At 31.6% G+C, this 14,714-nt stretch overlaps 1 protein-coding gene and 1 long non-coding RNA gene across 2 annotated transcripts in view; one reads left to right on the forward strand and one right to left on the reverse strand.

Moving 5' to 3' along the window:
- Positions 1-4,841, reverse strand: part of LOC126907826 (RNA-binding protein Pasilla) — a 42,764-nt gene extending 37,923 nt beyond the window's left edge. Inside the window, exon 1 of the mRNA XM_050689437.1 lies at positions 3,953-4,841. Within this exon, the coding sequence (XP_050545394.1) occupies positions 3,953-4,475 (523 nt within the window). The 5' untranslated portion in view covers positions 4,476-4,841. The remainder of the gene's footprint in view (positions 1-3,952) is intronic.
- Positions 1-14,714, forward strand: part of LOC126907863 (uncharacterized) — a 59,223-nt gene that overhangs the window by 43,944 nt on the left and 565 nt on the right. Inside the window, exon 2 of the long non-coding RNA XR_007704641.1 lies at positions 13,680-13,815. This is a non-coding gene — a long non-coding RNA (uncharacterized LOC126907863). The remainder of the gene's footprint in view (positions 1-13,679; positions 13,816-14,714) is intronic.

Raw genomic sequence — 14,714 nt, forward strand, 5'->3', positions numbered from 1 at the left:
TTTTATTAAAAAAACATATTTCGAGTAAAAATGGCATTCTTAATAAAACGCAATACAGAATGATCGCATGCATTTCCATCTAAAAGTAATATGATACTTTGTTAAAGAGAAACAAATTATGTAAAAAAATACCGAATCACGTTTTCGTATCAAATTCAACTTATAGAGCTGATTTTATTTGCAAAAGAATTATTATTGTAAACTAAAAGTACTTTTTCTTAATAAAAAATACTTGACCGTGACAAATGATTCTGAATATAAGTTGATGAGTATTTACACTTTAGAAAGAGTCAAGATTAAATGATTTTTTTTATAAATTTGAAAAATACAAATTGAATTTTTTGTAATAGTTATTTAACATTTTAATTGTTTTAGCATCCCTAATGGCTATTGATTATTAAAAAATGATGAAATACAAAATAACTAAGTAATACTAGAGTAACTGAATTTGGTTTTATTTAAAAATGTTTCATTTATAACGTTTTCATTTAGTCTCTAAATACAATTAAGTACAATTTCAATTTGTTTTAATAAAGTTAGCTGAAGTGTCATGTTAATAAAACAATGTATTTTATCTCTCCATTTCACTTTTAATTTTATTATAAACAAAAATATAATACAAAGGGCGGTGAATTTTCACTTGTTTTCAATACGAACAGTAGACTTTTTTTGTTCGGCGTAGGAAGTATTGCAGACTTCATGGAGCGGTTCGATTGAGATAAATAAACAGTTATATTTTTTTAATTGATATTCTATTGGTATTAATATTTCAAACGTGGACTATAAGCTGTACTTTTTATCGCTGTATATTTCCGGAATTAAAGAATGATAGTATTAAACTTTCCGCATTAAAATTTTATTACTCTACAAGTGAGCGATTGGAACTCGGTGAAGGTATTTTCATGGTGAAATTTGTCTGCACGGCTGCACATGAACGTTCTTAATTTTGTAACAACAGCAAAATAAAAATCAAAAAATATTGTTATTTATTTTCAACACTAGTCTATATCATCGACTCGTTTTGTCTAATACTTTCCGCAACAAATGTAATCTCAGCTTATTGTTCTTCAACTATAACGAATACTGTGTACTGAAAGTCTAATGATTTTACTAGGATCAGAACTCATGTTATGTGTTACTGGCAATATTACAGCAGCAAATTAATTAAAAGTGTGTGGGCGTAAAGAACATATTTGATACGAATATCTTGCTATCTACTGAGTGTATTTGGATTCGATGTATGCGTATTGAGTGTATTTTTTTTCCTTTTTCCGTTTCACTAAATTAATTTTTTATGCCGTTGAGCATTATTATATGAGAGTCACGTGAATAGCATTAATATTACTTCAATATTCATTTAAATTATTACAATTTTATGTGTCCAAGGACAATAATGAACATGACCTTTTTTAACCTTAACGGCCGTTTAATTGTGTCTGTAGTACTGTGGCTATGACTTGCACTAATGGACAAATATATTAATTAATCCGACAGGACAATAACTTTTTAAAGGACCTCACCGACGAAGGAGCCTAATTCACTTATTGAAAACTAAATTGAATTACTGTAGTCTCCGATGATTCAAATACACATAACGTTGGCTACTGTATTTTTTGCTAAACAAAACAGCATTGCCGTTTTACTAACCATAACTGCTGAAATATTCAATATTGAGAAGTAGTTTATGTGCAGGGATAAATTTCAATAGCATTGTTCAGACATTTTTAGGATTATTTTTATCATTAAATGCGAATATATTGTCTTTCGTTGTCAGACCAAAATATAATTATAATGAATACATTTTGTATTATGAAAAACGTTAACAAATAAGGAACATTATTGCAAAATAGCGACTGCAGTTCAACACTAGACATTGATTACTAAAATAAAACGTTCAACGGTAATCCCGTAAACTTTAAGCGAAATTTTTTAGTTATCCATTAAAGTCACATTTGAACGAAAAAATGACAAACTTATAATAAAATTTGTTTTAAAATTATTTCAAAGTGCGTGACGATTTGAAGTCATCGAATGTTATAACATCGAAGACGAACGAAAATTTAAAAATCATTGGACATGTTTGTGCCAGATTTAAGTACTTTGTTTAATGGGAAACAGTTTTTTTTATTGCGCGTAAAAATAACGGCCCCAAACAGTTTTACGATTTCCGAACAAACCGCTCGAGAACAATATAAATAAAGGTGTACATAATATAAATCTCAGGAAAAGATTTACTTGTTTTCCACGGTTAGCAACTGTCGCGGAAATAAATCAAAAGCTTATAAGGTGAACATACGAATTGTAAATATTTCAAAATGTCATTTTTGTGCGCGATCAGTTTCGTGTTATCGTTCGACGAAGTAAATCATTTTCGTACGACGTCCGTGAAAAGTACTTAAATATTAACAATAACAATATACGCCTATTAATATGACAATTTCTCCACAGTAAGAAGCCAACAAAAAACATACTTTAACCACTCGAATATTAATTGAAACCAACAGTCAAAATACACGCCGGCTTATCGTTCGGCCTTATCGTACACTGGCCAATATCCGCTCTTAAGTTTACAAAAGCGTACAGATAATTGTTGTTAGGCGTTTCGGAATTTTAATCTACGAAAAAAATAACGGCGGAAATATATCCTACGTGTGTCACGCGGTGTACGCGAAACCATAGAATTATTCAGAATTTAATATTTTTTAAACGTAATACGATGCCCGTTCAAGCAGTTTTTTCCCCCGTTATTTTAAAGCCTACAACACAAATCTCATAAAACTTATAAATACATATCGACCGTTTGGCATACGCTTTCTATTCTCAATTTTCTTTTTACTACTCAGCATACGGTTTTTTAGCGTTAGACTTCCAGACATCGGTGTACACCGATCATTAGGGGCATACGAGCGGTATTTGTGATGAAATTCTTTTTGGAATATAACTAAGTGTGAAACAAAACACTTTGTTCGGCACGGAAACCGTCCAAGTGTACTCTCCGTTTCTACCCATTTAGCGTACACATTTTGTTTCACCCTAATAAAATCGTTTTCACTTTTGGGATGAACGAGTCCGCAACTATTCACTTGTTACATTATTATGGCGGCCCAAAAAAAAACTATTTATTATACTTGTTTACTAGCGTTAGAATACTTGATTAATAATTAAATTAAAAACGTGATCCCAATCAAATATTTACTAAACGGATACATTACTAACGTTATACACTATTATCGTAAAACATGCGGCAAAAACTGTTGAATGAAATATTTCTGGAAAAACACAATAACAATAATAAACATAATTAATATATATTTTTTAATAACCTCATTTCGTTTAATTTTCTATCCGGTTTTTTATATTTACGTCTAACTCGCGTTTCGTCGTTCGATTAAAATTTAAAGCTATTAAAACTATGTAGTTAAAATCTACTTTATTGTATGTAAATTTAATTTTAGTATCGATGCAACATTTTTAACAATTGACTAATTAAAATATTTTTCTTCTCTACGTCTCGATCAATGTTCACAGAACGTTATTTTATACAATATTAATCGACCACGAGCTATTAGAAGAAGATATCAAGTTTTAAGCTGATACATAGAAACCCAATGAGTATATAATTAACTTGATAGGTATAACTATTTACACAGATTCGACTAATCAAATAATTCAGCGAATAATACCTCACTAAGGTTATTAGATTTAATTACGCCAACGACGTGCATACGAGGAGCATGTTAGCGTGTAAAAATTATTTATATTTTATTATTATATAAACGTGATGTATTATCGCAGCTGAGCGAATTTGATTGAATAAAGATATCATTTATTGATTTAATCTAAATATTAATTAATGATTGTTGGAAACAATTTTTTATTAGGATAGTTCAATGTTTGTTATATCTAAATCTGAGTTATCTCTGCGACCTTATGAACTTAGAAAAAACATTACCCGTGACCGACGAGCTGTGAGTTCTTTTAACGTTCGATACGTTGTCCATAGTATCCGAAAGTGGTCGTTTCCTGTTTTCGACGACATGGTGAAGTTGATGGTCGTGGACAGCCTGCGTCGGAGATGCCGACGGACAGGCGTCCATCATTTTTACGTCTCCGGCTACCGAGCAACCGTTAACAGACGCTTCCTGAAACCGACCAATTGACGATGGCGAAGGAGACGCCTGAGACGACGGAGGCGATGGTGCCGATGGCGAGGAAGACGAAGACACCGAAGACGGCGGCAACAGTGGCGGCGACGACCACGAATACGAAGACGACGACGACGACGAAGGCAACAACGGCGAACACATACCGGCGCCGGCCGCGGCCACCGAATCGAACTGCATCGCGTACAACATTCGCTGACAAAAGTAATGGTCAGGCGCCGACGCCGTGGCCGCGTACAACTCCGCGCGATCGGCGCCGCCAAACATACCGCCGCCGGCTCTTGTCTGCGACGTGCCGGTCAAAAATTGCATATTTTTGAGCACTAACGAACAAATTGTTTACGAAACAATAAATTATGTTTAAAAACAATTTTCGGCCGTATTGAATTCCAATCGACAAACAATGACCGTAATAAATTTCGAGCGCACAAAAATAATGGAAACAATAACAAACAAATAAATAAATAAGCACTGTGATCACACGCGGTCGGGGGGCGCGCGCGAACAATCTCTGTTTAACGCTTCACACGGCCGACTTAATGTTGTTGTGACGCGCGGTGTGCATATATGAGCCGCGGTTTGAGAAACGGGCGGCCGTTGATAAGAACAGCTGTATAGAAATTGATTGGCTGTACCGGCGGTGCGTAGAGTTCAACGATTAGCACGCGCGGCCGATGCGTAATGAGCACCCGGGGAACCGGTGCCCGGTCCGTGTGCCCTTGCTTTACCGCCAAAAAGACCTTGCCCCCCACCAGTGTTGAGAGTTCTAGTCAAGTGGTTCACTAGTACAACCGCATACCCGTAGGACTAACGTCGATCTTGGTTGTAATAAAAAACATATTACACTATAATTCAACATTATTTATTCATCACTTGTATTAGATGCCATAGTATGAGATCTTAAAAAACACTTGGTCATGTTATGATAATCGACCAAGTGTTTTTTTCTACCAATTCAAGAGTATTTAAAATGACACTACTTTTGTCGCACACACTTGGTAACTGAGTTGTAAAGATTTTTTTCTTTATAGATCGTTTAGAATAAAATTCGAATTCTAAATAGGCCAAAACCAATAAGTGTAAATACTCCGTCAAAAACAAACGAGCGGACACCTTAACCGCCTAAGGAATGGAAATATTTTCACCATTTTTACTGTAACGTTCCTTTGAGTTGCGATGAATCGATAAGCACTAAAAATATATTTCTCGCGATCTTCCGAACAAAACTGCAATTATTATACATAACATCTCAGGAAATGTATTCTTTCAATTGTTTATGTTGTCTTATTATATCATCATATTGTATTCTTCAATTCCTACTGTTTCACAGCCGATGTCATGCAACGATAAGGTCTCGTGAGCGGTCTTGAAGTTTAAATAAATTTCGTTTAAATTAGTACACCAACAACACACGTCGAAATGATGTGTTGTAAAACGTTTAAAGCACTTGGCCTTGTACTGAGATTAGCTTCTAACTAAATATTTCATTGAAAATGTTATAATCCTCCGGCCAATTCTCGAGTATGGTACCACTGTTTGGAGTCCTCATTCTTCATCTGATGTCTGTCAAATTGAAAAAGTGCAACAGAGATTTTTACGGCTGCCTGAATTTGTATTGGATATTCAGCATGCCCCTCATGATTATACTACCGTTGCAAATAACCTCAATTTCACATCGCTGGCGTGTCGTAAAATTGACACAGGCCTAAAATTTTTAAACGGTTTGCTGGATGGTAAAGTTGACTCACTCAATCTCTTGTCATTAATTAATGTTAAAGTTCCGAAGAGAAATTCACGTTTATATATTCCATTTCCACCCCAATTAGTTCCACTAATTATTTACCGAATCAGCCGTTCAGACGAATTTTAAATAGTGTCAACACGGACCCTCGCGTGTTATCTTATAACCTCACTCTTTTATCATATTCTGTGCAGCTAAAAATATTATTCATTTTTTTTTTTTTTGTATATTTGCGCGTCATATTATTTTTTCCGAATATTTCAGATGAATTGCCGTGAATTATATTGTATTTCAAGAAATTGTTAAACAACCTGTGTTTGTAAAAAAAGTCTACGTCGGTTAATTTTATAAATAAATAAATAGACGAGTTTAAAAAATTGTCAAGTATTAATAATTAATTTCAAACGAGACGAGACGGAAATACAAACTCGATTCAGTAAAAACTATTACATTATTAATATTTCAACAAAAAGAGCAGTAATTTATTATATTTATGTCTTTTGATAGACCAATGCGACGGTACATAGTAATCTAAAAATTTAAATAAAATCAAAATAAACACAATAAAGAGAACTCATTGGAGCGAATAGGATGAAAAAAGCCCAATGATTAATTCTCCATTAGACTTTACCAATAACGTTGTTTTTAACTCGATTGATTTTTCAACGACTTTTTGGATTTCATCGGTTTAATTGGATACCTGATGGAAATGTGTCAAAGGGTAGATTGTAAAACAAAACGGTTGAGTCTACCTATTGAACATAACTCATGTCGGTGAAATGAAATCGATTCGAACGTTTTGTCCGGTTGTCAAGTGCAATGCGAAATGATTGGCCACCGCACACGAGACTCTTTTAGAATACCACTAGCTTTCAACTCTTTCCCTCGTCGCCCCGTCTCCCCTCTCGAGTCTGAAAGGCACTCTTGGTTTTTCCACTCGGCAGCTTTTTATTACAAGCCCTTCTATTCGCATCGCATTAATCTCCTTCAGGTCGATGTCGCCCCCGCACCGTGTACCTGCAGTGGAAACGAACGGGTTACACGACAGTCACTAGGTAACTTTCACGTTAGACGAACCAGTCGGTGCGCAATAACAAATGTCGACACTAAAATTGTGTGTATTATTTTACCGTTTTGAACGGCGTTTGCGGAGTTCACGAACCCCAAGAATCGGTTGGCCGGAGAAGAATTAATTTAGAACTGTTTGACATTCGATGTTGTGTATCGATAGGTCATGAAATGTATTAATACGTTCCAATATACAAATACATATTCAAACAACGCGAACAATGGGCAAAGGATTTGTAAAAAATGAGTTACATGTTAACAACAGATTATGTTGCGTGTGTTTTAGGGTACGGTACACTGCACTTAACGTCAGTCGACGTGAAATATAAAATGAAAGCAATGAAGAGGTTAAACGATTTATTGTCTATAATAACACGTCGAGTTTAATAAACATACGATTTTTTCGTTGTTCGTAAGTTTTTTTTTTTTTATTAGCAAGTGCTAATGTACAATCAATACTCACGTGCTTTTTTTTATTTTACGACGTTTTCAACACTCACAGATGACTCGAACACATATTTTTTCAGAAATAATAATAGGTATAAATAAAAATTGAATTGTTTTTATTCGCTATTTCATAATAATATTTTCTTTTCTACGAATATACAGACGCTCGTTTTATTGCCGCTTTTTGTTTTTTAATAAAATCATCAAGTGTAATACGAAATAAAAATAAGTTATTTTCCATCAACATTGGTTTAAAAATAGTGCAATAATTTTTAAGTAAATAAAATTGTGACTTCTCCGTAGGAAATAATGACTTGATTATATTAATTTTAAATATATTATTGTTAAACAAATATATATATATATAGGAAAATAAGTGGTAACAAATTTGAAACCAAACATTATGTAATTGAAACATTTTTTTTTTTCAGAAATGTGTTTTCCTGCAAAGCAATTATGTAACACGATGTCCCATGATAATTCTCAAGTTATTTTTTATATATAAAAATAAATTATTAGTTTACTAATTTAATACAATTTAAACATCGATTATTTGATTTATATTTAAAAATAATTTTCTAAAATAATAAAAAAACCGGAGTTATAATTTAAAATTTCTATTAAACAAAACAACATTGGCAGGGAAAGTTCAAGTAAAACTTGAAAAGTTGTCCAATCTCTAATATAACAAACATTTATTTATTTATCTTACTAAAAATTATCGAATTTTATTAGCGCATATTTATTCATAAAAATACTAAACATAAATTCTATAAGGAAACGTAAACAAAGTAATCAGCTCAAGTAATTCATTGAAAAAACAACATTTTTTTAATGACGGTAGTTTAATTTTTGTGTTTTCTTTAATTAAAAAAAATATATTTTATTAAAAACATTATATATTATTTATTTAAGATGTACTTTGTTATTTTTCATTATCTAAAAAATGACATTAATTAATCAACAAGATATATATTATTAAATAATTTTATGCATCAAACTATTTGACCGCGTTCTATTATAAAACCACTTATACATCATGCAATTTCAAATCTTTTAAGGTATTTTCGAAATATTTGTGCCTCGTATTGTGGGATGTGGTTATCGGGTTTTCAAAGAGCATTTCTGAATTTGATAACGGCCGAAATGATATTCGAGTGTTGAATCTGTCGACAGTTAAGGTTGGAATTCAGAAACTTTAGTAGAACTCAATAATATCCCTAGAAAATAATGTGCGTTACTTTAGCGCTCTCATTACAGTTAAATGATAAAATTTCACTAACGATTGTTATTGATTTTGTAATTGTTTGAAATCTTAATTTTATAATGTGTACACCCTCACGAAGCCTAAAGGCCCCAAATTTAGTAAATGGTGGTGCGTAACGTTACACCAACACCCCACTTTTTCTATTACGTTATACCCCGACCTTATTTTGACGATTGTTCTTCAGTTAGTAATTATTTGTAATCATAACAATCATAAGAACTCGCCCATATAAATACACAATGTGTGTACGTTTAACGCGTGTGATAACTACTTGATATCTGCTGATAAAATATAACAGAGTATATTTATTAATCTTATACTATTGAATAATTACGGATGGAAAAAATGCGTAGATTTTGAAGGAAACAGCGGGAAACTCAAATAAATGGTTCATCTAGACTTGGCGCTTTAAAATAATATATTTTTATTCTTCTTACTTGGAGGGTTTAAGGGTTGAGATAAACTTACCTAAACCCGTCGACGACACAAATAACTTTCAAGCGCTAAAACCCAACCGCTGAGTATCAACTATTAGAGCTCAATCGGTGCTTTTAAATTATGGAAAGTTTATTATTAATAATAAACTTTGCATAATTCTCATAATTTTTTAGAAATTATCGACGTTGTAAGTCTGTTTTATTTTGAAGAAAATGGACTTGTTTCAAAACTGTACGTCTCAAGACAGTATTATTCGACTCTTATTTCAGTCATCTCTCCCGACAATGACATTGCTTTAAAACTCCCGTCAAAAGAGGTTTGCGACAGAAAATAATATATTATTAAATTTTATTGCAATATTCTTGCACGTGTCATAGTACAAAGCGTCTTTTTATGAACATAGTTATTTAAATATAGTGTAATTATGCGGCAGAATATAATTAAAAATGATTAAAATCCTATCCGTAGCAAAAGGTTTTAAGATGAATGTAAACTCGTTTTTTTCTCCGCATCTATCCAATTATTATTATTCGATTATATAATAATTAAGGATGGGCCGTTGTGCAATCCGAAGTATGCGAAATCGAATTTATTGGTTTTTTCAATATATCCTAAATTTAAACAGGTATTATACAAAATTGTGTTAAAACCCAAATTTCAAGATGAATTTAATATCAACTATCCAAATGATTGAATACTATCACAGATTACCTTTTTAATGATAATTTTAAATAGTGAGATACTATTCTGGTCCAACCGTTATCAGTGTAAATAACTATTTAGTCTTTTGTATTAACTGTGTTTAACATCTTGGAATTTTATCACAAATAAGAGATAGAGTTTTTAATTTTATGTGAATAATATCATTTTTTGTAATGTATATATAATTATTACATAGACAAGGCGTCCCATCAGGTTTTGATGCTTTTATAACTTTTAATTCGGCCAATATTTTACGTTACATTTTTTAATAACATTTTTATAGTTTCGTTAAAAATACATTTTTTATTATTTGTCTCTTATGAAGAAAAAAAATACCTATTGCGGATTTTCTATACATTTTATAATATTCACAAATATATTAAAGTTTTCATGTCTTTATGAAGACATAAACACTTCCGTGACTGTTCTAAATTTTTATTTTCTATTTGAATTCATTTTTTTTTTTATATGGTATTTACTAAATGTAAACCAGATTTCGTTTATATGTGTTTTTGTGCAATCGTTTTTAGATGAATTTAAATAAAATATTATAAATTGTCTGGAAACATGAAAGTGTATAGTGGACAGTAAGGGTATAAAAATGCATACAATGATAAATTCTAAAAGTTGTGTTTGATTATTGTGTCGAGAAGTGGCGTATTTTTATTTTATTAATTGGAATATTTAATGATTGATTATTAGTTTAATACCGACAGTAAATATTAAATAATTTGCTCAACTCTAATATTAAATTTCGAATAGTAAAATTAAAGTTTTTGTATTCATGATTATTATAATATTATCATTATAATAATCGTAACTTCCTTTAACGAAAATAACCCGTTTTTGTTTATTAAAAACTCATAATTGCGATTAAAATACTAATGTTTATCATTAAGGTAGCCTTGAAATTATTGAAATACAATTTTCATTGTAAAATTACCAAAATATAGCGTATAACTTAGTTGTTTTCCTCATTTTTCGGTCGTTATGATTGGTAAGTTTTGCTGTCAACTTAAAATATTTTTCTCGAGCAGTTACAGACGTATTTCTAAAATAATGAATACAATTCAAGTGTGTAAAAACTAAAAAAAAAACAAGTTTTATTTTTCTGTTTTGATTTTCACCAGGCAACTATCTATTATTTATTTCAGAAGGCGATTGGCGTATTCGTGTCTAAAAAATAATGTTAACTATAGTAACAACAACAATGCACTTGTATTTTATCGTTTTGGTATTCAAACGTCAAATAATAGTTTACATATTATATTCATATACAAAAGTCAGGGCAACCGCACGCGCTGCAGTGTAATTTATTTATTTTTCCCATCCAAATTTCAAACGCTATTGTACTCGTTCGGAGCACTTTGGAACACAAAACCAGGCGACGGCTTATCCGAAAGGTAACTCGCGGAGTACGTTGTAACAGCAGCTACATCAATCATCGGAAAACCCATCGGTATTTTTTAAATAAAATATCTCGTCCTTTTACTAGTCGCATCGGTAGCAGACGGTTCACGGCCTATTTACCGTTTGCATCGGTCCGGGTGCAGAACCCAACCCGTTGGATTCGCGGCTTATTGCGTACCTACACGACCGCCGCCGTTTTACAACACATCCAAGAGCTTGTCAACGCTGCCGACTAATTACTCGTGGCGTTAATTGCTTTAGCCGTAAAACGACATCGTGCATAATGATCGCAACGTTATAACGGCCGACATCACCCCACCGGTCATATCAACCACCGTAATATCATTACAACCCTATTGCCTCTTCATACATAATGTGTATAGGCTTCCAGACCCATTTTTCCTTCGCCCTATCGTTTTCTCGTGTTCGTCGCTATTAAGCCGAATGCTCTTGTCCTCGAGTGTTTGCATCTCCCACCTGAAAGGTTCCTCCGCGACTCACTTAACCGATGTCGTTAAAACATTGTTTGGGTCGACACTCGAGGTGTTATTCTTGGACCTATTTCGCAACAGTCGACCCGCAAACAGATCGTTTGGACTGCAATAACGGTTTTTGACTTTTTTAGACGACCAAGTTTGTTTTTTGGAGTTTTAACCAGACATTTTGTTTTATATTTTCTAATAAACAATCGTTTATATTCCTTACACGTCAAAAACTTATTCTTTCACTCCAAAGAAAATCTGGTCTGCAAACTGTCTGCACACTTTTACTAGTTCCGACTAAGTGTAAGTGTTGCGGATCGATAACAAACTAGGGATGGAAAATTAAGAAACTGAGGTGTCGAGGTGAAAACGTGTGTCGGCCATGACTATTTTTGAAATATCTTTACGTGCATTAAAACAATATAAACAAGAAGAACACATGATATACATCAATTAGGTTTCAGCTAAAACTTTTTCCTACACCTTCCTACGGCGAATAATACTCTTGGGTTGCTTGTTTTGCACGGAAACGTATAGACATACCTTTGTGCGCGTGCAGCATATTTTACCATTTCCGGTAGTTCGACCACTTCTCCATCAATCAACCTAAAAACCCACCTTTTTCCGAGCACACATATCAACACAGCAGTGTTTGTAAGTACGGTACCCTCCGGAAAACATAGTGGCCGTCGTCATATCTTATATTCGGCGGTTACGAATATACGACCGAATGGGAAGTAATGAAAAAATACAATTAACGCAGATAAATCATCGAGTCTTATGTGTTAATAAACACTGGTATACTTAAATGTATTGCTTGTTACTACACATGTGCGATATTTTTTTGCGTTAGAAATCGCGTGTGTCCGATTAACTATTCAGGTGTTCTGACACAAAACACAAATGGCAGTGATACTTAACGGCGTATACGACTACCGTTTTATTTTGGACTAATTAGTGTTTAATCAAAACAATGTTTTGATTCGAATCGATCCGTTTTTATGGACACTGATTTAATTTAAAATAACACGAAACGGTGAACAGCATACACGTTTTAAGGGCGGGCGCACAATGCCTTAAAAAATCATTGACTTGATCAGATATATTAACAATGTATTTTTATCGAGCCAACCGTGAAATGTATTCATATTTCTACTATATTTTTTTTCTATGGATGTTACCGGGTAGCTAATTAAGACGATATCTATTGTATAACTAATAAATCACTAAATTAACTACTATAATATTTAAACATTCACTTACAACATAATTTTGAAAAATACATTCACATTTAACGATGACGTTATTTATTATTAATTTGTTTTGAGACGACTTTATCGGCATATTTATTAGGTCGTTATTCTTATCAATATGATACATAGACAAACTAGCGTACAATATAATTATATTGGTATTAACTACATTATTATTTACAACCATTAAAGTGATCGCTTTGCTCGCGTTACGATGAAGTATTATCATTAATATTTACCTATTATTTTTATTATTATAATGCAACTGATAGTATTATGTTGAAAATATATAGCGCTATTCGGTCTGAAGATTATTTTTGTGATAAATCATATTACAATGTATCAAAACAAAGTAGTTATTTAATATTTATAGTAAATCACATCGCATTAAGTAATAATGCGTTAATTAATAACAAAATAATGACATTACTGGTAGGTATTTTTATAGGAATAAAAATTAAATAGATTCACATCCACCAAAATTTCAAAATTGATCCATTAATTTAAATCATTGTCGACACAATGGACATTATGAGCCAAATACGAATGCTACAGATTTGATTTTTATTTTTTCCTAATTATGTCAATCATTTATAAAAGCACTTAGAAAATTTACATTTAAAATTATTCAACATAAATCCGTTTTCCCTTGTCGAACTGCATATTAGTAATGCAAATCACATTTTGATAAAATAAACATTTTTTTAGGGCGAAGAAAAAGGTAGGTGTGGGCCTTTTCATACAACAAAGAAATAAAAAATCTTAATTAAATAAACAAACTGTAGCCAAAATACGTTCCGTTATTTGTATAATTATTTGCCATAATCAGAAAATGCAACTATACGTAAGTATTTTTTACATAAAATCAAATATTATATCAATTTTTAAGATCAATATGAAAAAAAAACATTATTGTGAAACACTTTTTTTCTAAAAGGTTATTTTTTAAATTTGTAAGAAAAATATTACTGGATTTACTAGTTGCGATATTCATCAATCAAAAGCAAAGCATTGTTAAGATTTAGTAAAATTTTCATCTCAATAACACAAATTTTTTGAACGAGGCAACTACTACAATTATAAAAATATAAGATAATCTTTTGATTTTTAGTTAAGATATCATTTTAAAAATTAGGTATATTTTTACAACGATGATGTTTTTATTAGGGCTTCAAATAAATTTAATTATGTTATTAATTTGAGTAAAAATAAAAAATCAATGTATATCTTATATGTATCAAATACAATGAACTTAATTGTACTAAAATATATTAAAAAGAACATTGAGTGTTAAGCATTAAGTATTTCCAAATTATTTTTAAAAAAATGTATTATTTTCTTTAAATAAACTCGATGAATAGAGTTATATATATTTTAACTTATGTGAAACAAAAATTAAGTTTTAAAAACAATCGTTTTTTTATAATTTGTAGAAAAAAATTGTTTAATAAACAAGTCTAGTCAAACAAGGACTAGTCAGCAAAAAAGAAGATTACAATGTTTTCTCAAAATCTTATTTATAAGTTAATATTTACATAGATTTTACTCAGTGGTATATAAAGTTCTTTTTCGATTTTTATAATCATTACTTTTGGGACAAGCCTCGTATTTTTTAATAATTCACCTTGTAAAAGTAAATAATCGACTAATATCTGGTTGGTGAACATTATTTAAGTGCGGATAATTAAACTGAAAGCATATGATTTATAATATTATCTTTGGAATAGACGTTAACTGAATTCA

The sequence above is a fragment of the Daktulosphaira vitifoliae genome, unplaced genomic scaffold (assembly GCF_025091365.1).
Source record: "Daktulosphaira vitifoliae isolate Bord-2020 unplaced genomic scaffold, ASM2509136v1 Scaffold_5, whole genome shotgun sequence".
NCBI classification, from domain to species: domain Eukaryota; kingdom Metazoa; phylum Arthropoda; class Insecta; order Hemiptera; family Phylloxeridae; genus Daktulosphaira; species Daktulosphaira vitifoliae.